General features: G+C 39.5%; 1 protein-coding gene across 1 annotated transcript; it reads left to right on the top strand.

The window, feature by feature from the left end:
* The first annotated feature begins 22 nt into the window (after positions 1 to 22).
* Positions 23 to 23,070, top strand: apln (apelin). The gene is made up of 3 exons (XM_082177981.1): positions 23 to 436; positions 13,369 to 13,541; positions 18,954 to 23,070. The coding sequence occupies exons 1-2, from the start codon at positions 370 to 372 to the stop codon at positions 13,533 to 13,535; spliced, it is 234 nt and encodes a 77-aa protein (XP_082034107.1). The 5' UTR covers positions 23 to 369; the 3' UTR covers positions 13,536 to 13,541; positions 18,954 to 23,070.
* The last annotated feature ends 1,603 nt before the right edge of the window (positions 23,071 to 24,673 follow it).

Here is a 24,673-nt window from a genome sequence, read left to right as displayed (position 1 = left end):
GACTTGGGCTCCTAATTCAAGGCAAACCGCCCTGATAGAAACAGACTCTTTTTACACTCATTCTACTGGACTTCCAATTCACAAAAGGGAAATTTGCACATTACGGCAGGATAACTCAGACAGAAACCTGCCCTCAATCTCAGCGCTGTCACACACTTGCACACAGATATACAAACACACTCACAGCCACACACGCACGCAGCCGCGCACACACACACATAGACACACGCGCGCACCGAAGAGCAAACAGTCTCTCTCCCTTTCTCTCTCACTCTCGCTCACCCACTCTCCTCTCCCTCCCATCCACACACACACACCACTACAGTATATCAGCTAGCGACTGGCAGGGAAACGGAGGGGAGAGCAGAAATGAATGTGAAGATCTTGACGCTGGTGATTGTGCTGGTGGTTTCTCTGCTGTGTTCAGCCAGTGCTGGTAAGTACGGAGCGTGACGGCTGTTGCCTCCTCGTGTTTATCTTTTTCTCTCTGCTGTTAGCCTTGGGAACGGGAATGGGCAGCTGTAGTTGATCAGTTACCCAGCATGGTTAGCCTTCTGGGGCTGGGGAGAGGAGGAAAACGGCACCTGGCTGCGCGCTGTACTGCACTGCAGAGGTTTGGCTTGTTATTGTGCCCATTTAATGAAGTTAATTGTGCCATTGGTGGATTACTTGCTGACTTTACCATGACATATGTAGGAAAATAACAGCGATGATGATGATGATGATTCTTCCTGGTGTCATGTAACGCTTGGCTTTCTAGGATTATGTACTCCTGGATGTCGTAAATGTAAGGTGTTTTTCTATACGGTATTGTGGTGCATGTAATGAGGTGTTAAAAACAGCAGATGGTTGTTTAATTTGGATTTCACAAGGAAAACGCTGATATGCTCTTGGCACTTACGGTTCCTGTAGATGTTTAAAGGTGGATTTGATCCATGTCTTTTGGGCTGTGCCACATCATTGATGGATTCTCAGTCTCTCTGGGCTGAAGCTACATAGATCAGAGTTATTGTGCTTAACCTCCATATGATTTATTCCAAAAACAATCTGCTATTGTGCTGTTATGTAATTCTTGCTCAAACACCATGTTATTTTTCATCTACCTCCACAATAAAACCTTTTATCAAAGATGACATGCAAGTCTTAAAGCTGTGAGCTCGAGTCAGGTGACTGGTGGCCACCCTGCAGATGTGATGCAGGTAACAGGGTTGTGTTAAAAAACAACTGTGGCCCTTGTGTAAACGCTCACATCTCTCTAAAGTCCAACTGCTGGGAAGCATGTGTGTTTGAGAGTGTGTGCATGTTGAAGGGTGCTGGGTAGTGGCTACTTGCCGTATCAAACGGCCCCTTACGCCCTGCGTTTCCACACACGTTTGTTACAAAGATGCTGCTATTTTGGTCTCTGCACGAGTAAATGGGAAGCAATTACCTTGCATTACGGTCAGTGTCGTTTTTCACTCTGCCTGCATGTGTGTGGAGCCTGAGCCTGATCCTCAGAAGGACAGGCTACTAACGTGTGATCCAGGTCAGACTGCCTTGTTTGCGCTATTAGTATAGTATTATCTCCATCATGAGATGGGGGTGAGGGAGCCGCGGGGAGCCGGAGCTGCGCGCTGTCGCGGGAAGGTGTTGGAAGCGACTCTGTGTGTAGGCAGCGGGTGTGAAGCCTTTCATCTTCAGACAAACGCTTTTCCAGTACACTGGGAGTTTGCTGGAAATTGCCATCCGTCTCAACTGTACAATGGGGATGATCTGCGCACTGCTTTCTCTGAGGTTGAAAGAGGGTGGGGACGCAGAGAAGTCATGGTGCAACAGGCGACAGCGGCTTCGCCATCCGCAGGCATTGAGCGTCACCCAGCAGAACGGCTGCGGCCCTGCTAATCTCGTTTGCGCATACCTCAATCTGCTCTTCTTGTAATGGGCTTCCCCTCAAGAATGGGCAAATCTTGAGCGCATTGAGCCACTCATAATTCATCCTGAAAGCAATCTGTCTTCCACTCTCAAGTCTGGTATGTAAACACTTCATATTGTGGAAACAGTTCAGCCACTCTGGGTTGTCAGTCCGAGTCCGGTATCGACGCCTCATCTTTCAAAGTCACGGAAGCGCGGGATAAATCCTTTCAAAAATACAGTCTCGAGAGCAAACACGCACACACTTACACGCACAGAAGTCCTGAGATGGTGTAATTTTAGCTGCTTGGTTTGTCCTCTTCGTCCAGGTGATGGTGTGGAGATCAGATCTCGGGCATTATCTGTTTGAAATCAGCTCTTTGGAAAAGGGCGATTTCATGCGAGCTGTCAACAACGCTATTATTCGGTATTAAACTTTGAAGTAGCATTGGAGATCGTGCGTGGGCTTGTCCAGGGTCAGCGTGAGACCCCTACAAAACAAATATAAAGCTCATTAGGAAGTCTTCAGCCACACAATGTTTCTTTTTAGAAGAAATGAGGGGAAAGAGCAGGATATTTTGTGAAATAACACCAGTGGCCATGTGCTAAAAGCATGCAGGAAGCATTAAATCATAATTCCATGAGTTCACTTAACGTGAAGGAGGTGTTTGAGGTTACGCACTTGATTATAGTGGCCATGGAGAGAACACAAAAAGGCAAACTTTTCCAGATGTCCAGCGATAACATGATAATAGTGTCAAAGCAGCATGAAGGAGATGAGCACTACAGAAAAGGTCATCACAGGATTATGAAGAATCATTCAGCAATGCTTTGAGGCGTGATGGATTTTTGGCAGAGTCCCTATCTCTTTCACAAGCATGCATATGCATACACATACGTGCACATGCTCACAGACAGAGGGTCAGTGACTCAGATCTATTTTATGAGTAACCTGGATATCCTCTATGGCCTAACTGTAAGGTCTGCAGTGTGGTTTGTCAGAGATATGCAAATAAACTATAAAGAAGAGTTCAATGTGATGTACCAGTTTGAAAATATAAAATAATAACATAATTTACTCACCCTCCTGTCATTCCCAAATCATGTAATTTTCTTCAGATTCTGACTACAAATGAAAATGTTAGGTAGTGTTTTTCCCCATGCAATGAAACAGACAATGCTGTCAAACAAACAAAACAAAAATGAACACAAAACTCCACAAAATTATCATAAAAGTAATCCATATGACTTGTACGTTGAATTTCAAGTGTTCTGAGACCTTTATATACTTCACTTTGAAAAAAGACAATGTATGTCATAATTGGAATATGTGCATATGTACAATATGCGCAAATGCACCATGTTTATTATGTACAAACATGAATGAGCTGTGGTGAAGAAGATTTATCAGTGAATATCAAATTTATTACATTTAAGTTAATTTCATATGGCATTAGTAGACTTCTATAATTCACAAGTCATATGGGCCTTTTTTTATATATATTTCTATAGTGCCTTTAGTTTTTGGAGCTTAGAGCAAAGGAAAATAGCAGTGCGAACACTTTATGTTGCTCAAACAGTTGAGAATGGTGCTAGCAATGCCAATGTCATGGGTTTGATTCCCAGGGAATGCAGGAACTGATAAAATGTTTACCTTGAATTAAATGCAAGACGTTTTGGATAAAAGTGTCTGCCAGATGCATACATGTAAGTGTTTCATGAAAGAAAGAAAATCAAACAAGTTTGGAATGGCATGAAGGTGATCTATTCCCTGAACAATTACTACTTTATATTAATGCCCATTCAAACAGATCAAGCAAAGGGTCATTTGCAGTCTCTGAAAACTTGTTGCACCATTTTATAAATACTTCATAAATATCTGCTCGGAGCTGTGGAAGTGGTTATTTTTCCGGCAGAGCAGAACCAATAAAACAGTGCCCTTTATAAAACAACAGTACATTTTCTGAGCTCTATTATAACTCATGTGGTAAAGACATAGGGTAACCTTTGAGAAAAGCTCCCCCGTTGCAGTACGGTGGATGTCTTTGCATTATGCTTGCCTATAGCAATCATACATGTCATTCAGAGCACTCGGAATATATCAGATGCAGAGGAGAAATCCTGAAGGGTGCTGATGGAGGAGAAAGAAAAGAAAAAAGCGATTATACGGGCTTCTGATGTGGTGAGGAACACAGCCGCTAAAATATTAAAAGGTCTTTAAAACTTCACAGCTGGTGGTCTTCCCGAATTTGCAGGTGGACAAATGCGGGGAATATAAAGGGCCCTGTGCCAAAATTGCTTCAAATGGATGCTTGCTCACTGCTCTCTCTCAGAATCACACTTCTGCATCTGGCTAGCTACATGCCTCCTGTACCCACAAGCAAGATGACAAACCATTAGCTAGGCCCCTTCCTCTAAACATCAGAAAACATATCCCCTCAACACCCCCAAAATCTCCCTCTTTCCCCAACTTTTTAATTAAAGCCAGATATATCGAACGCCTAGCTGCGTCCACAGGGGCCCGATATTAACCTGATTTATAGCTCCCTTTTCAAATATTAAGCATTACGTTTATTGTGGTTGCTGATCAGATACGATCAGAGTGGACATTTTTATGAACAGCAAGGCGAAATGCTGTATAAATATTTCAAGTCGAGGAATAAATGTGCTTTAATTATTTTCATGCTCAATTTGAAGAGCAAGGAATGAAAAACACATTTGCAGCCCGGTTCTGTTCGCAGCTAACGGCAGAAAAATAGCACATTGTTGTTTGTACTTCTATTGTGAGCTTTCCCAGATTATTTCAGAAGTATATCACATCAAACCATTAGCCTGATTTAAGGCTTCTGCTGTGGGTACTTCAGTAAATCTGTTCAGAAACACAGAGCCGAGGTTCTTATTGCTCCGAGCAGTATGGATGTGAGAAACTGACTGGATTGTTTATGGGAAGTGTTCAAGAGTTTTTGGAACACTTTACTGATTCCCCCACTGGGACTACCCATAATTCCAAGCCTCAAGGTACAAGATGTGTGTTATGCCTTCAATTTTATTGCACTAAATCTTATACCGCCAATAAAAACTCAAGCCTCAATGTATTCTCTGATCTCTTTGATAGAGGGCAGTGCACATTAAATGTAAATTAAGAGTACATTTATTGCTTATGAAGCTAAAACCAATTCTGATAAGTATATTGAATGTCATCCAATTTGTTGTAAAGACACGGCAGCTGATAGGAAATAGTTTTTAAAATGTCCAGAAGGAACAATTCAAAACTGAAAGATATTATGTGTCAAAGCAAATCTTATCATGCTATATAAATTCCCGTCTTTCAGCTTTCATTATAGAACAAATGAGGTATATGCATGATAGTTTATATCGTGTCTTATATCCCAAAGGAAACAAAAAGCATACTAGAGAAAAACATCATGTTGAATGAATAAGTCTTGTTTGTTAAACTAGCATGCAATTGGAACCGGATTCTGTAAATACATATACAATTCAGACAGAGAGTTTACTCAAAGATTGTGAAGCTTTACATTTAATCTTATTCTGGTTAAACACTGTGGTTAATATACCAACATACATAAACAAAAAAAGGTAAATGGACTGTCAGTAATTAAATATGGCCTGTAACTTGACTCACAACGTTACTGTGAGAACCAGGGCAAATTTTCTTAAACAAAAACACTCCATCACACAACACAAGCAGCCATTCACATCTGAGCTGTTAATCATGCTTCATCAGTCCATTCTCATCCATATGACACATATGTGTCTTTTCATGACTGATTGTTTAGTGTGATCTCAGCTGGAAATATCCCAGCATGCACCGGTTGACACTCCTTTCAGTAGCTAGGCACTGGGCCCAAAGCAGGCGAATTGGAGCTATACCATCACACGTCCACTTTAAAGACAGTATGCATGCGGGCTCACAGCTCACAGCACAATAGTAAGGGGTGGATGTGGTTCATTACCGATTAGAGAGCCCTTGGAAAAAGACTGCCGGAGCATCCCGTAGCTAAGAGCTAGCACTTTCTTGACGATTATCAAACATGCTGAGTTTGAGCTCATCACTGCTGACGAAAATATTCGGGTCTCGATCGCCCTTGCTGCCCGCCTCGGAGGTAAATCCTCTTTGAGACGGCATGCTGTTTTACCCTGGAAGCCAATTCAGAAGAAATCGCACTTAAGATGCTTTGCATGATCGGCTCTCTTGATTTTCTTGTACTTAAATGTCCAACCTGCAGTAACCTCTACCCAGTGATTCACCCCTACCAGTCTGAAGTGCTGGTGCAAGAGCTTGAGCAAGTCTTAATCAGCCTTCTCCCCTTTTTTCCCGTCTTTTCTCTTTCTCTTAACACATCATTAGCAGTCAAGGCAGCAGCCGTAGCGCTTTGAACCTGCAGCTCTCTGATCATTCGGAACCGGGCCATTTCTAACCACATTATTATAGCTTAGCGCTAATTTGGGTCATGTGTAGTTTGCTTGCAAGGCTGCACACCATCTGAGGGTGTCAGAAACGATCAGAGAAAAGAGCAGTGACAAGAAGCTTCAGCCACTTTTATCAGAGCGCTGCTCTTATTTTCAGTAATGGAGCTCAAAGTGGAGGTGTGGGAAAGTCTGTGAACTTTTCATGCGATTTTGTTCCTCTGTGGAGTTGCAGAACACAATGCACGCCTTCATTTTCTCTTGCAAGCCGCGTGCTATCACAGCAGCACAATGCTGAATATCAAACAGCCCCCGATGTGATGAAATACAACGACTGGTCTGGGAAAGGGTTAAGCAATCTTACTGCCTACCTCCATCTATTAATGGACCTGTGCTGAAATTTGTAAACTGGGAAACCTGATCCATTCCAGCTGACAATGTCATTCTCTTGCTCCTCAGTGAGTGCCTTTCACAGCGGCTGCCATGGAAACGTGGTTTGAGAGCACGTTAGAGACTGGTACCAGTTTATGCCAAGGCCCTGTACTACTGGTAGGCATGCGATAAGCAGAGCCGCGACTCCAGGCTTCAAAAGGCCAGGCTGCTGATTTAAGACGCCGCTCGGGGAGTCTTACTGGCTTCTTTAACATCATTTCCATATCAGAAGTAGTATATTTAGAGACATAATAGCACACTGTTAGGAAATTTAGTGTAACAGGGTCTTATTTATGAGCTTGGCAAGTGATTCATACCGGGGTTTCATGCTAATTAACGTGTCTCATTCTAAGCATAATGCTCATGATCAAGTGTGACTAGCTAAAGGATAGTCTTAGCGGGCATCAAATTGTCATGCCTGCGTGTGTGGCGGAGAAAAAAAGCAGCTAAGTGTGGAGCTCTCTCTCTCTTATTTCATTGAATGAATGTCCTCTGAGACACTGGGGATCACGCCTCTGACGTCACACACCGTCAGCCATGGTTACACCCTCATGGGACTCCACGCCTCTTCTCGCACATATGCAAGGCAAAACAAAGTACCGACAGTCATTCACAAAATGCTTTTGGAAATTATTTGGCCTCACACACAGCATAAATGCAGCACCTTTCTGTGTGTAATTTCATACATAAGCTAAAATGATGAATGTGCAACCGAGCATCAATTAATGTGTTTTTATGATGACAACTATCAGAAATAAGCTTATTATAAAAAAAGATAATAGAAGAAGAATTTAAATTATTTGGTTTTTTCTTTGGTTTTTCTGAAACAGACAGATATGCATACAAGATGTGCATGCATTGAGTAAGCCACAAGGACAGAGAGGCTAATTGGGCTAACAGAAAAAAAAATCTGACCAGCCTGATCTCATTAGTATTTATAGGTATTTGTACGTCATGTTTGCACATATATTATTGTATGTTTGGCCATTTCTGTAAATATTAACAAACATCTAAAGTGCTCTAAATGTATTTACATATACAGTACACAGCTTAAAATAATTATGAATACTTAATATTATAAATACATTTATACAGACACATTTGAAATTTTTTTCATTTGACATGAATATCATATTTCACTGATTAAAAACAATAAAATCTACTTATTACTTCCATGAATTCAATATTCTATTAACCTAAAAATATAAACATATATATATATTTGTTTCACTGTTTTCACTGCATGCATGCCTTCTAAAACCACACTTTATCTAGTAATACTCCTATAAATCACAGTTCATACATGACCTTACACATTGTTTGCTTATTAAGTTTAAGATGCATGTAAACACACTCAATTTCATCTAAAGGCCTGTTAACTTTTTACATTTGAAGTACAGTATAAACAGGATCTGTTTAGACATACTCTAATTCTTTAGATAGAGCCACACACAAAACCTCATTAGCCTCAGGCTGCTATTAAAAACAAAAGATAAGAAAATACACAAACCTCCATAACATTTTGTGTCACCTTTGACTTATGATGTGGCTGCGTTGCCGGTATCCATTATGCATGTTTGTGGAGACGCCCTTACAAGAGCTGTTATGACTGCAGTCTCAAGCTGTGGAGAGAGTGAAAGGCTGGATGTCAGACAAACACCTAGGCCCCGTTGCATCCATGTCTCCACAATAAATAGATGGGGTACGTCAAGCAGAATATTCTGTAAGCAATGACAAACAAATCAATACTCCTATAAAACGTTGTGCAAACAAACTAACCAAGCAAGACGGTTTTGATTTGCATAGACAGACCAATTATATTACACGTTGATTGGTCATTGAATTTGGTTGATTTAAGATGGGAGGTGGTGGAGGTGCTAGAAGGGCAAACGTATAAGCAGAGATAATGCATGTAGTACAACCAGCCATAAATAAGTGTTGCCCTCTCCTCACCTGGTTCTGCTTTGCGTGTAAGTAGATCTAATCTCTCACTTCCTGGAGTAGTGAGTAAAAGATTAGATCCATCTGGTGCCCCGAGTTTAAAAGGTCTTCCGACTAGCCTAAACTTTGTATCTATTGGAAGCCTCTGCTCTTTATTTTTCATGTTGTGTGTTTGCACAGGGAGTGTATTGTAAATTTAGGCCAGTCAGAGAAATTCGGTGAACTATTCATCAGATTGAGCTCGGCCCTTTATAAACGTTGCCTAGCCTGGGCCTCTCTCTCCCTGTCAGGAAAGTGCTGGGTGATGGATAACTCTCTCGGCTAAGAGGCAGCCCTGGGATTTACAGGGACACACTATCAGACACAAGGTGTCCAGCGGAGGCGAGGCACGGCGAGGCAGTCGTGTTAAAAAGTCAACATAATGGATGAACCTAAGGAGTGTGGTACTAGAGGATGAGATGGCAACGATCTGGCTATTTATCATTAGCCTGGATGAATCTGACCAATCTGAACACTTCCTGTAAAGCCACCATCTCCGTGTGAGCAAGCTGTGGTGACTTCAGCATTTTAGTGCCAGAATTCTCATTTTTTTAAACTCTGTCAAACACCTCACAAAATGAAAATTTCAGCATAGGCTTGTAAAAAAGCGCCTTTGCCTAAAACTGCAAAAACATAACTATACAATTCACTGCAGTTTCCAGCACCAGTGGCAGTAAAACGGCAACAACTTTTATTCCTTTTCACACAAATGTTGTGCGTGAACAATTATGTACAGTACCATAATGCATGATTTGTAAACTAGTACATTTTGACATCTGCATCACATAACAAGCTCCTGATGCAGTAAACTTGCTCGGTAGCTCACCTGGTATAGTATTGCACTCAAGTACAAGTCACATCACTTGACAAAAGAGATCAAAGACTGTAAGCTAAAATGTGTAGAAGTAAGCTAAAATGGCATGGTTAGTTTAGCAAATGCGTTTTCATCTCACATATGCTTTTGCTCAGACTGTCAGTTACAGTAGGTTTAGGGCAGGGTTTAATGTAGGTGGTACATTATTTTAAAATTGTGAATATGTGCCGCAATACGTACAACAACCAAAATACCAGTAATATAATTACGTCCACATTCAGAGAAACAGTTGTTGTTGTTTTTTTACCATACAATGAACATCAATGGGGTCCAAAGCAACACTGGACCTCAATTAATTTCATTGTGTGGACAAAAATAAATAAATAAATAAATAAAAAAACTGAGACAAGTCTTTCTTGTGTTCCTCAGAAAAATTAAGCGATACAAATTTGAAACGACATGAGGATGAGTAAATGATTACAGATTTTTCATTTTTGGATGAACTTTCACTTTAAGAGTTTGCCGTCTGCAGATAAGACTGCTGGTATCGTGAGAAGCATCAAGTGGAATATTACTTCCTCCTGACTTGCTTGTTATTAGGTGGTGAACCTGGAAGAAATTATGTTGGTGAGAAGGAGGCCCACTATCAGCGCCATCAGATCTAATGCAATAAGGGAGCTAGAGCGTTTTCATCCCTGAGTGGGTCTGGTAAACAAGCAGCAAGTTAGAGGAAGATCCCATCAGCATATGCCATCTATTATAGTATATCCACGGTTATTGCTCCTGTCACTTTGTATTCGCCACGAAGCGTGGAAAGATACGACCCGCAGAGTCACACAAGGAGCTATGCAGATTAAGAAGCAGCAAAGAGTCGTAAAACAGACAATGGAGTGATTCTGAGTGCTTAAAATAGACCTCCCTCTTCATCAATCCAATGCATGTCTTGAGTTGATTCATAAATGCTGTTCTTATCACAAACAGAGATTATTTTTAGCAATTCTTCTTGTTTGCGGCCTGTGCTGACAATTTTCTGAGCGATTTGCTCCCCTCAAAGCTAAGCAGGCAGCAAACGCTGCCTGTCAGATGGTGATGGCAGGAAACATCTAAATTGTGTCATTATGGAGAGGTTTATGACAGACGCTGATAGTAGAGCTGCGGTGATGTGCTGCGTTCAGCTCAGCCAGGTGTAATTACAGCCACTTCTGCCTGCCTGGCCGAAAAACATTGTGTTTTTGCCCCCCACATTTCAAGACTATTCCTCACGCTGTAGAGAACAATATACTGGGTTGAGTGATTAAGCAAAAAGACTTCTGGCCTGTTTCTCACAGCTGATCCTAAGTGTTTTAAAGGACCAATCAGGTGGGGGAAATTTCTGATCACATGGAGACTTTTTAAATGTTAAACCCCTCAGATTAGAAAGAAATGACTTGAATGCAGACAGAATGTGTAAACTTGCTTCCTTCTTTTTGTGAAGAAATAACAGGAGGTTAATGCTCGGATTAGCAGGCCTGGTGGATAGATGGGTTTTAGCATGGTTCCCTTTTTCCATGAGATGTTGAAGTATGCAATGAAGTCTTTCTGTGGGGCAAATGAATTAGTCCACTGTTCGTCGAATCAGTCCGCTGTGAATGTGTAATGTGTCAGCTAAAGGCGATTAGTTTGTAAATGTAATTTGAGCTGTCAGGAATTTAAAAATATAGTTTGAGGATATTTAACTCATAAGCAGACTTACAGGCAACGTGTTTGGCCTCACGTCGTCCAGTCACTACATGTACTAACCGTCAAAGATTTAAGTAATTACAAGGCTGTATGATTACCAACTCAAATCGTATGGCGTTAGCTGCTTGATCCTCTCTGTGAAAAAAACAGACTGTTATAAATAGAAAATAGCTGTAAGCTATTAGTTATTAATTTACATTTTCCTGCTGAAAAATCCATATTAAGCTAATAGATGTGTTTTGTAACATATTTTCTGGTTTCTACCTGGTCCAAGCAGGTTTCTAGCTTCCCCAAACAGTTTTTTTTTACATCCAAGATGGTCTACCAGCTGTTTGAAGTTGGTCTATCAGCCTGGACCAGCTCAAAAAAAGCTAGAAACCGGCTACCATGTTCCAAAACAAGCATATGTCTAGAAGGTCTAAGGGCGTTTTTCCACTGGGTTCGTTTGCTGCGGTCCGAACCCGAGTGCGCTAGTTCCCGGCGCCCCCCGCAGCGTTGGTCTGGTTTCACACTCAATTAGTTGTATCGAACCCAGGTGCATTTGCAGTGATCTTACGTCATCGCAAACGCAATCAAACAATGATATCGACAGTGATACGCATGCGCGGGATACTATACTTCCTGAACAAGCGCGCACCCGAGTCCGTGTTGCTTGCACATTAACGCGAACCGCACCACGGTTCGGGAGCAACCGAGCTCAGACCACCTCCTCCAGCTAGTCTCGGGTTCGGTACTCTAGTGCGCACCCGGGTCCGATGACAGCGTTCACATTAACGATTTTTCATGCGAACCGTGCCCCGGTCCGCACTAAACTGCCAGTGTGAAAGCGCCCTAAAATTTAGCTTATTCTTACAATGACTTTTTTGTTTAATTTACAAGAATTGTTTGTGCTATGATATTTTTTTTAAAAACGTAAAAAAAAAAACATCTGCTCCCTGTTGTCTTCTTAATTTAGGTTGTCTGTCACTCCCCAGGGAGATGTTAGGAATGTCTTGACCCAACGAGAATAATCTCATTCAAGTTCTTGCTGGGAAAGGTTAATGGGATTCTCTGTTTACTCTGTAGGATAGGCATTTGTTGAGCTCTCACTGAAAGATTCCTTTTTTAAGACATTTCTGGCGGTTAAAGACAAACATAGACAAAAAAGGCAGAAAGACGTATGCATAAAGGGGAGATGAATTTGGAAGAACGGGGTGAATTATCTTCATGAGCTTCAGCGGAAAGAGGATAGTATGGCATGTGTATACTATGGAAAGAAGGATTGGAGAGCAGTGGCCTGAAACGGGAATGATGATTGACCAAGTGTGTTTTCCCATTCATCCCCTTCAATAATGTATGGAAAAAAACGGGACTCATTGATTCTTGCTTCTGTCATTAGGAAGACTAGGAACTTTCCATGTAAAGACATCCAATACCTATGATGAACTCAAACAAAACACCCTTAGAAAGCCAATTCAGGACTTGAATGGGAGATCACTGACATCAGATAGTACTGCACAGATCAAGGTCTCCCCAAAACCTCCCAGAATGTTTGCTCTCCTCGGAGGACTTGTTTGATTTTTCTAAAGAGGTTAGAGGTTAGAGACGCACTGATGTGGATCAAGCTGTGGATATGAGACGGGTTTAAAGGATCTACTCGCACTTATTGAGAGATGACTGGAAACATCTGAGCACACTGACAAGCGAGCAGCGAAGTGCACATAGACGCACAGACAAATATGTGTTCAGGACGAGCGTCTGTCCATTGTTCTTGAGACAGATACTCTTCACATGATGTGAGAAGTTCAAAGATTTGCATGTAAACAGTGTCTGTGATAGTGCTGAGGGACTTTCTGGTAGTTGTTTTTTTTGCAGCAATAAACTATGCTAATAAATCTTAAAGGTGAAATATGTAATATGTAACTCTGGCTCAGCCAATGTTGTGATTTTGGGGGGGGGGCTAAGTCTTTATCCAACCACTGGAAAAAAAATTGTTTGAAGACATCGTTTTTTGCAATTCAGTTTAACCAAAGTGACCAAGATACTTTGAAAATAGACAAGTGCATTGTCCATTTTATCATTTTATGTTGGGTTTCAGAATTCACATGTACCTTTTCTGTCCGCAGGTCCAATGGCCTCCACCGAGCATAGCAAAGAGCTGGAGGAGGTGGGCAGCATGAGGACTCCTTTACGGCAGAATACTGCTCGAGCCGGTCGGAGCCAAAGACCCTCTGGCTGGAGGAGGAGACGCCCTCGACCCCGTCTCTCCCATAAGGGGCCCATGCCATTTTAGAGCAAGGTCAGTTTGACATTACTGTACCAATGCAATAGCCTAAAAGCAACAATAAGCACAGAACAGAATATGAGTAACCAATAAGAGGAAAAAAACGAAAAAACAATCTAATTTTCATCTATAAATGGAGCAGTTCTGGATAGGCCTTGAGGGAAGCACCTGTTTCAATCATCGAGTGCATACTGAGGAAGGTTGGAAATGCAGGGGAATAACATGAAAAAAGGGAGACTGTGATTGACAGAAACCTGCTCGCTCATTCACTTCTTTCATGAATTATAGATTACTGCTGGCACAGAAAAACTGCATGTCTTTATGAGATTACTGGACTTTAGACTGCCAGCTTCTGTGGTCCCAATCTTCTCCAGCAGATCTACAAAACCTATTCAGAGTGGAATATAATACAATGTAAATGTTGTATTTAATCTGAGTCAACATGTTTCCGTTATCCTAATAATGCCAATTAAATTCCCTATCCAAAGATAATACTCCAGATTCTCGTCTGAACCGCTACAGCTAGTTTTTCCACATAAAAAGGATATTTAACTTAACGTCTAGATAAACAATTCCTCCGGCAACATTTTTTTTTACGTTTAATAAAAGTTTTTTTCTCTTCTTACAAAGAGAAATTTTCAGTGATGCAGCACCAAAGCCTATATTTTAATGTGGCCTTCATTAAGGAAACATTCAAGTTACAACGGCAATAAATAAAAGAGAACTGTATCTGACAGATGTTATCAGCACGTTTATGTTTTATTACTTGCAGGCTTCGTGCTGAAATACTGACCCACAGTTTTTCCCGAAAACTGAGTGGTTTTTATTAACAAAAAAAGATTCAACGTTTTTTGGTGGATGGCAGAGAGATATTCAAGAACTCATTCACAGCTTTTTTACATAGTCCACAGAGTAAGATGACTAAACAGGGTACAATGACCCCACAGGAGTTCACAATACAAGCCTGCAGAGTCTTGCCATAAATTAACATTATATAGGGCCAGAGTCTATGGATAAGGACAAGTCAGCTCTTTATGGCACAGTTAATCGTCTTTAAAAGCTGAGAGATGAAGGCAATGAAAAGTGAGAAATCCCAAACCCTCAAATCCTCCTATAGCAAATTTAAAAAAAGTTCAACTCGGTAAACAATTACTATTAATTTGCTTCATCAATCTAAGAAAAAAAAAAAAAATCTAAATGTCTAAATGACACAAAGAGCAAGGCCTATGTATGTACTCTCATCCCGACCAATAAAATGCACAGATTATTTGTGTGATTTAGGCAGTCAATGCTTGTTTTGATCTCCAGAATACTGGCAGCACAATGAGGGGAACTGCAGGAAGTTGTGTAGCTCCATTAAATGGAACGGCTCAGTGACTCACAATGTAGAGTCCACAAACAGCACTTCAACCCCAAACAAGACGAAGATTTCTCTTTCATTCGGCTCCTTCTTCAGCTCCCTTCATGCCGTACTAGGGTTCAAAGTTCACGTCTTTTAGCACATTCACCCACATTCCTTTGGGCCCGCTTTGGTGAACCAGTTCATTTGAGGCGACTAATGTGCCAATCAATCCTGCGGTACCAAACCCAAAAATTCTTCTCCTAATCCACTCACAGTTCATTATATCCACAATGTAACACATTTACATTAATATTCATTTCCTTGACAGACATTTTATCGCTAAAGAGAACATGTTGTGATAATTACTGTATGACACAGTACAGTAAATCAGTCCATGGCCCAGATGGGACTCCCACTAAAGTGTTTGACCTGCATCTGGCTTGTGTACAACATCTCACATTTTGTGCAGTGTGAGAAATGTAGCCTCACACTTCATCATCTATGGCTAAAACGGGGCACAGACTGACCGGGGCAATTAACTCTCCTCAAGGGCTGATAACAGACAGAGAACCACCGAATAAGGCCACAGTGGAGGCACTTGAAAGGCCTTTTCTCTTTTTTCATTATGCAGCACCATCGTGCTTGGAGATGAGAAGGATGTCAGAGAAGGAAATCATTGCTTGAGTAGAATTGAGAGCTTAAGTTAACACCAAGGGGATGTCTTTGAATTAGACTGACTTGTACGAATACATTTTTTTAATTTTTTTATTCTCCTTTAAGGAATATTCACAGTTCAAAGTTAAGCTCAATCAACAGCATTTCAATGTTATAAATAAAAGTAAAAAAAGTAAATGGAAATAAATGGGGCCAATTTCTGCAGAATTATAATGCAAAAATGTCAAGCTACTACATTCATAAAAGCACTTGTATTAATTTATCTTTTAAAACTTGTGTATTATTTTAGCTATAAAGTTGTTCTCGTTGTTGATTTCCTTTTTCACACAAAAATCTTGTTAACATTCATATTGTTTAATCTTGTGGCTGTACTATTGAGAGTATTTTAGCATTTACAAATTGGCTCCATTCACTGCAATTGTAAATGCCTCACTATAATCCAGTTTTTTTTTTAAAGAAAATGAGAGGGAAGTTAAAAATAAATGTTGTGGTAAATCAACATTACGCCACAAGAGTTGTTGATTGAGCTTAACTTGCCTGACACTCTGAATATTCCTTTAAGACCAACCAGTGCCAGCAAGCAATTTTGTGTTCAAAAGACGTCTAATAGCCGTCCAAACACAGCCCTGACGTATAGGCTAAAACAAGGCAAAATCTGGCCTGTCAGTGAAAATGTAATAGATGTCTAACCATAGTCTAAGCTACGCATAGAACTAGAGGTGGGAATCTTTAGTCACCTCACGATCCGATCCGATTCCGATTCTGGAGGTCACGATCCGATTCCAGATCGATTCTTTATCTACTTTTCCCCCCTTATTAATTCATTAGTTTACATAAGTAATTAAGTACTTTTTTTTAAATAATTACAAATTAAAAAAAATCATTAAAACAGTTGTATTTTAAGAATTTTAAACTTATATAACTTCAAACCATACAAGCAAGTAGCAAATAATAAAGAGGAGCAAAGAAACATGGCAAACAACAAACAAAGAGTGCTTTCAGTATTTAAGATTATCTGAACATTTTCCATTCAAGAACTGTGAGTGATTTTTCTTCATCGTACTTTTGTATTTTACTATGACATAGACTGCGGGAGATCTATTAAGCTGCATTCACGCTCGGATCTCTTTTGAAATATAAGAAGTAATGTGGTTTGTCCTGTCCGTTTAATCCCTTAAGACATAACTGGCTGTGTTTACGTTCATTTTGCACGAGTATATTAAACCACTTACACGGAGTCGCACAGCCGCTTGCGCGAGCAGTCTCGTACACAAACAAAGCGTGCGTCAGCATTTAAAATTGAAAGCAGCCTTCTGTTAGTGAGATTCATATTTTAAATATATAAGTCCACTGCATTCCAAACCACATAAATGATGACTTCGTAGAGCATTTGTAAGGAAAATACAGACGGGCGAGACAGCACACTTTAAGTGTAACATCAAAACAAGCGCGCGTCTCTCACAGTGCATCCTGTGCAATGAAGCCTGTGAATGTCCTTGTAATTCGCTTCAACCTTTCCGAACTTTATGAAAGATTCTTTTACGGAAGGTTCGAGTTGTGTGCGTGTGTGAGGAATTGTTAGCAAGCAGAAGACGGGTGTTTCTAAAGCAAACTCAGCGTCATCGCACATCTGGTAAAAAACTAAGCTCAGAATCGATTCTGAAATTCTCAGAATCGATCCAGAATCGTTGGAGAGAGAATCGCGATGCATCGATGGATCGATTTTTTCTCCCACCACTACATAGAACATGTAAAAGAAATGAAACCAAACGCCTTGTTATCACTGTTGACTTTGCTTACAATGATGGAATATCATACATCTCGCAAGTTATTTTGGCAAAAAACGACATTCGACCAAATTCAAGGTTATTTTGGCTAGAAGTGGGTTACTCATAACCAGACTATAACGGGTCTATAGTTAATCTAGACGGTGAAATGACGGCTATTGCTTGCTGGGGTCTAACTAAACAACACATTGGACAGGGCTTCTTCATTGTGAATGCTCTGGGAAGTAAATGGAAAAGGAGGTTAAAAGCTCAGCTGAAGATTATGAGAACTGAAGGTTGTGGTAATAGAACACAAGAATGAATAACCCGTTACAAGATCCAGATGCCACAACATATAAGAGGAACAACACATGTTGAGAGACCTCCTCTTCAAAGACTTCCTAGCACAAAGGCATTGCACTGCAGAGAGCTAGACATTGAAAATCTGCCTCATTAAGTACCAAGGGGCACACTGGATGATTAGAAAACAACTGTCTGACACAGCGTTTCTCTTTTAAAATGCACGCAGCTCGCTGTTGTTGGTATTTTCTGACAATCAGCATGATGTCATAGACAGAGCATCACAATCGTGATGAGTCACAAACAAAACATGGTTCAGATAAGAATCACTTTACATTACTGTACAACACAGAACTATGCAGGTGTAATACAAAGTAAAAAGATGGTTCTTATCGCTCAATGGGCACTGTTGTACTGGAAGAATAAAGCTCATTGACAGCTACAATTATCTGAAATCATTGTGAAGTCATGAACCAAACACTAAAAGATGACCTCACTGATTTACATAGATTCCTTGCTCAAAGTGAAAAATAGAAATAATTTTTTTTGTGTTAAAAGTCCAGATGCATGAATTTGATCAATTTATAAAGGCAGAATCCTAATCATCATGGAATGTCATGCGTGACAGACTTGACTCTGCCATTCATTTCAGTGGTTTGGCATAATAATTTTGTTAAGCTAAAGAATGATGAAAATTCTGTCATCATTTACTCACCCTCATGTCGATCCAAACCTGCATGACTTTCTTTGTTTTGTGGAACATAAAAGAAGACATTCAAAATATCTTCTTTTGTGTTTTGCAGAAGAAAGAAATGCATTCAGGTTTGGAACGACATGAGGGTGAGTAAATGATGTCTTCAATAAGCTTAAAAATACATACTGTTGGACAAATAAATATAGAGTAAACTAACAATTTGACTTGCACTGAACTGCTTTTATTGATACCTTTGAATACAGAATGAAACAATTCACTCGTCTCATCTACCATCTTGTTTTTTTTACTGAGTTCGTCCAAATGCGTTATGCAGCTGCCTTCGCACATTTTCCTAAAACAATGTATCTTTATCTTGTAGTTAGTTCACCTAAAAACAAATTCTGTCATCACTTACTCACCCTTATGCCATTCCAATCCTGTATGCATGTCTTTCTTGATGATCCATACTGCATACTGAAATAACTAGTTTGATGTTTTTTGAGTAACCTTTAGGATATTTAAAGACTTGCTCTAACCGTTCTTTTTTTGGCTGTGTCATACGTTTGGTACCCACTACCTGTGGCAATTAGTAAAAGTACAGAAAACCCCTGCATTGTACTTTATTCATGTATCTTTTCTTTTGTCCACAGGCACAGCTTAGAGTGCCCTCCCCCTTGGTTCTGATTTCTATGCTCTTCCTTTGCCTTGGGGGGCCTTGCAACAAGGGGCCTTTGCTAGCCCAGCCTGAAGAGTGATGTCCATAGCACCTGCTGGTTCTTCAAGCAACTCTTCTTCTGTCCACAAAAAACCAGGACAAGCCACTCACCCTCAGCTCTACGAAGAATTGTGGGCCGGGAACGGGGGTGGGGGGGTATTGAGCCCGAGCTATCAGATTCTGTCTCTCTCTGTCTGTCTCTCTCCTCCTGTGGTTTTTTCTCATTTGCTTTCTAGAGCCCTTTCATGGCCACACTTTGCATGATGTGTGAGCAGTGGGGAGCCTGGTCCAAACAGTTATAGTCCGAAAAGCATTTCTTCTCCGAGGTGTGCTAGTCCCATTCTCTCCAGCGTGAAGGTGACCACAGCGCTTTTTCATATTGCTACTTGTTGGCAACTCTTGGCTTATAAACTGTGTTTATGAGGGAAGAAAGTGGTAGGGAAACTAAAATAAGGCACAACTAACAGCTCAGGCCCATTATGGCCAAGTCAGCAACATGAATCTTTCACATTTGGCACAATTTTTATCATCTGCCTACAATAAAAAAATGGACAGTTAGCTTAATAATATCATGAGTGCATTTACATGAAAACCACTCACAAAAAACTTTCTAGAAGCCTGACAATGCAAGAAAACATGTTTAAATGAGATAAACTCTTTAAATCAAGTTTTGGCGCCAAAATGTGAACACACACACGCGTGCACAATAAGTATGCACCTCCAGAACGCAGATTGTGCATGTAAATGCATTCAATGTAGGTTCATTTATAATTACCTCTAAAATATTAAATGAATATAATTCATTGGCACATCCATGTAAAACAGCTTGATTGCATCTCATTGTGCTGTCCAACGGTCATTACACTTCATCCTACCAATGAGCCTAAGAGTTGTCAGTCATCCGAAGCTTAAGGATAAAGCCACAGTGTCTCATTATCAAAATCACACTCCACTTCCATGAGCGTGAGATCATCGGTCCTGAGCCCTCTTCTCCTCCCCCATGACACACGCTGCTTTACAGCAGAGATACATGACTGTTAACTGGCCAGGGTGATCTGCTTCATATGGCGGATCATCTCTCCTTTTAATGAAGTGCCAAATAGCAAATCTACTCCACAGTGCTGCCCGGAGAAGAAAAGTTAATGTTACCTCTTATCTTAGGGGAAGCATAACATCTAACCACATGTATGCATTTTGCCATTTGTTTGAACATCCAATGTAAAGGCAATGGTAGCATGGTTTGAAGACATTAGACCAAAAAGAGAAAAAGAAAATTCCATACAGATCTGATGATTTAGCCTGATTGTCCCCTTGACCAGATTCTTTGACTGACAGAACTCTATGCCTTTATTTGACATCATACTGGAAATGATTTCTTGTTTAGTCCTCATTCTTTTGGTGTTATTTTTGTTATATTTCAATTCATTTCTCAGGGTGCTGTGACAGAAGCCTGTATGGTCTATATTACATGCATTTATTTAAGAAACACACATTATTTGTATCTGCACCATTTAGCTTCATGCTTATGTATCCACCACTTTAGCTACATATTCAGACTAAGTTTTTACAAGCCATTATTGTTCTCTCCCCAGTGGGAGCAGTTGCCTTTTGAGTTTGAGCCTCTTTAGCACAGACGGCTGTGACGGTTATTAAACCCCATTGCTAATCGGTTTTAGATTGGAATCGCTAAAATCTCTTTCAAGTCTGATAGAGCTCACAAGTCAAATTGGCATAGAATGACCACACTACCTTATCGTTCGACTGATTAATGATGTAATAATCTATAAATAGGAACAATCCTTGGCATGGGCATCTTCAAACCTTCATAACTTTCAGTCAGACACAAATTATGAGGCTGAGATTAGAGGCTTTTATGACACTGTTAGCTACACTCATTAATTAGACAACACAGCAAGTAATTGTAAATTAGCATATGAGTCCCTCCCCCGATTTCCTGTTCACCGTTTGTCTGTGGATATGGAAACAGAGAGCCGCCGCGTATATCCGCAAACACAGCCTCGCGGCAAAATCAGATCTTCATAAGAGAGTGCCTAAAAACCACAGCGGTAAAACACCCAGCCGAGCTCACCTCGATTAAAAATGTATCGAATCTTAGGGCACTGTGAATACTAATAATTCCAGTCACGCCATGATTATTTTACACCCTCTCAGACAGAGATGTGGATTTCATTAACGCTTTCTCAGAACGATAGTGCTCCCGAGAGCTCTGCTTCATGGATCAGTAGGTCAGAAAGCAGAGAAGATCTAAGTTTGGGCGGCTGAGTTGCCGTACACTCCGTCTGAAGAGTCTGTTAGAGGTGCAGAGTAATGCCTGTATCCACACTGTTGTTCATGAATGTATCTTCACCATCCTCACCAGACCTGAGCTGCCCCTCCAGGGAGGGCCATCGAGCAGTGTTTCAGTTCAGTTCAAGTCTTGAATCTTGAAAAACTAGCCCGTCACTGCTACTTACGACAACCGACCCCCCTTCCCACCGATGGTGATGGTTATCTGTTTCATCAAACATCCAAAGACAAATATGACAAAATCCAAAGCTCGCTATAGCAGAGACCCCTATCAATCACTTGGCTTTCCTCCAACAGTTCTCTGTACGGACATGCAAGGCTGCACTTTTGCAATTCCATTATGCTGCTGGAAAATTAAATCCTGAAAACAAGTCTTTTGGCATGTAATGGTTTTCCAGTGTCTTGTGACAATTTAATTGACTGATTCTTGTCTAGCTGGTTGTCCAAAGCTTACTTTTCGATAGAGTTTGGAAAGCTGTATTTTATTTTTGTGTGTAAGGTCGTAAAAAAAAAAGTGTAGAAAAAATAGTCTGCTGCAAAAAATGTCGTGGACACAAAAAAGCTTTCTCACCCTCCTCCGTAGTCGAACTCGGTCCATCGTCTCCGTCAGCACATCAGGTTAATGGAGCTTGCGGCACCAGGAGTACAAGCACGTCCAGACTCAATACTGAAATGGCAAACACATGCATTATACTTACAGAGCACAAATCATTTTGTACAAATGTTTTGCTTTTCTTTAAAGAGCTCACATGAGAAACTCATTCCTAATCTATCATGTGTTTCTGCCCAATTTGGCTTCATCTAGTCCTATGCACTTGTATGCACGTTCCACTTGATCATTCGGAGGTCTTTTGTTTGAGTACAGACTTTTGCATGGGAGAAAGGTATTCAGAAGGTATTTGTATGTTGAAAACAGAGCTGTGGAAAGTGAAATGAGTTCCCTTGCATCTTAATCATTTAGAGAGGAAGGATAAAAGCCCCGAAAACAATACAAAACTCCTCTTTACCATTGTGATACATTGGTTTTACCAAGACATTCATTAGGGCAAACTGCTCTGCTTTCATATATTTTCTCACAAGAGAAAATACCCATTTGGCCGCTTGTTTTCAATTAGCTTGTCACGGTGCATGTAAAATGTGGCGACCAGATCAAGTAACTGAAATCCAATCCCAACAATTCACAAATGTCCACCAACTGGTTGGGATGCTAAGAATGATCTGATTATTCTGTTACTTCAAATAAGATTTCACACCCATAAAGAGCTCTAACCTCTATCCAAAACATGCATCCATACACATGGCCTGTTTGTTCAGCACACTCATCCATTTCAAATCTCAAAATCTGTAGTCAGGCCTGGCATTTCAACAGTATTAGTGGGCCATGTGAAAAGCAGCGTAACGGCAAGGTATTATTCCTCCTCTTTATTCCTGTTGGAGGTGTGTGCTCATCAAACTCACCTGGCCAAATGTACAGTCCCTGTCTCTGTTTTGATGTTGACCTGGGCAAAAACAAATGAATAAATAAATGAATTAAACAAGTGTATCAGAAATGGTTGAAATACTGTGTACATATTTGAACTTTTGGTTTCTAATTTATAAAAGATAAGCTTTAGCTCTTGGAGTACTTATTTTTATTTTTTTTCCTTTCATGCGTAGCTTTGTGTTTTTATTTTCTATTTCTGTAAAGTGTGTAAATATATCTTTATGATAATAAGTAATATTAAAAATCTTATTTTAAGAAACAAGTGTGAGTTTGTTCTTTTTATAAAAATGTTACAGAAAATATTAGTCATTCAATCATTTTCACAATTTAAGACAAAAATACAAAGATACATTTTTTTCTTCCACATGATATTAATACATGACAAGCTGAACTAGCATTATCCAGTTAATAATGACAGTTTAACCACAGGTCACTTTAGAAATCTTGATTGGTCAGACTTACTCTAAGGGATAGTTCATCTAAAAATGAAAATTCTATCATCATTTTCTAATCTTTTCCACTAAGAAAAAAAAAAGAGAAAAAAAAATTAAATCACACGTAGCACGCTAACTTTCTTCTATGGGACACAAAATATATTCTGGTAACACTTTATAATAAGTATACAGTGATAAAGTACTTACAAATTATAGTTAACTCATATATTGTAGTCTCTACATTGTTAATACATTAATAGGTATTACACACACACACACACACACACACACTTTACTATTGTATACTTATTATAAAGTGTTAGCCATAGTTTCTTTTTTTTAAAGAACACAATACTAATGCAGTTAATATCCAATAAATGTTGGTTTAAAGCACTTAATGACATTTTCCATGACCTAATCTAAAGTGAGAACTATTTATGGTTAATACGTTTTTAAAGCATTAAAAAAACGTTATCTAACTCTTTAAATATGATCTAATTAAACAATAATTATTGTGTTAATTACAGTGACAATGAATAAAAAACTCTCTATATAGATTATTAATATATTAACAATGTAGAGACTACAATATACTAACTATGAATGAACTATAAACTAACAGTTTCCAAATGATTTTTAAGTACTTTATAAATGTATACTTATTATAAAGTGTTATCAATATTTTTTTTTTTTTAAGTCTGTTTTTTATCAGACAAAATGTCAAAATAAGTGAAAATGGTCTAATGTTGATTTACACTACACTGACTAAAGTGTGGACTAAAACTTTCTTCAATGAAAAGAACAACAAAAACAAACTATCCTTTGGTAAATCATAATAATGACAAAAAATTGAAATTATGAGATAAATAAATTAAAACTTTTTCTTATGTGGTGGAAATGGGCTTCCATATGTATGACTTTCTTCTGTGGAACACCAAATTCGACATTTAAAAAAAAAGAAAATCATTTTGTCAATACAATGAAAGTCAGAGGGGTCCATTATACTTTTAGACAATGAGTTTTATTGTATGAACAAAAACATTTAGCAAAAAAAAGAACAGAAACTTAAACATGCTATAACTTCAATAATATTTATGACACAAAAGTTGACATTTTGAGATATTAAATCATAATTATGAAATATAAAGTAAAAGTTAGGAAATAAAAAGATTAAATTATGAGATGCCAAGTATGACTTACTAAAATTATATTAGGATATGATAAATTATGATTTACCAAAGAATACATTTTTTCTTATGTGGTGAAAATGGGTTCCCATACGTGTGCCTTTCTTTCTTCTGTCCAACACCAAAGAAGATATATTTTTTAAAAGTCAGTTTTTTATCCATCTAATGAGTCAAAGAGGGTCCAGTGTTGTTTTGCACCCCACTGACTTTCAAAGTATGGCTATGGACTAAAACTTTCTTTAAT

This window comes from Leuciscus leuciscus, assembly GCF_965113295.1.
Source record: "Leuciscus leuciscus genome assembly, chromosome: 8".
NCBI classification, from domain to species: domain Eukaryota; kingdom Metazoa; phylum Chordata; class Actinopteri; order Cypriniformes; family Leuciscidae; genus Leuciscus; species Leuciscus leuciscus.
Note: the sequence above shows the minus strand (reverse complement) of the source record. Positions and strands in the feature narration are given on the sequence as shown.

Excerpts from the sequence above, each read along its gene's own strand:
- apln (XM_082177981.1), top strand. The coding sequence starts at position 370 with ATGAATGTGAAGATCTTGACGCTGGTGATTGTGCTGGTGGTTTCTCTG. Across the intron at positions 437-13,368 it reads GCTGTGTTCAGCCAGTGCTG|GTCCAATGGCCTCCACCGAG; the intron begins GTAAGTACGGAG and ends TTCTGTCCGCAG.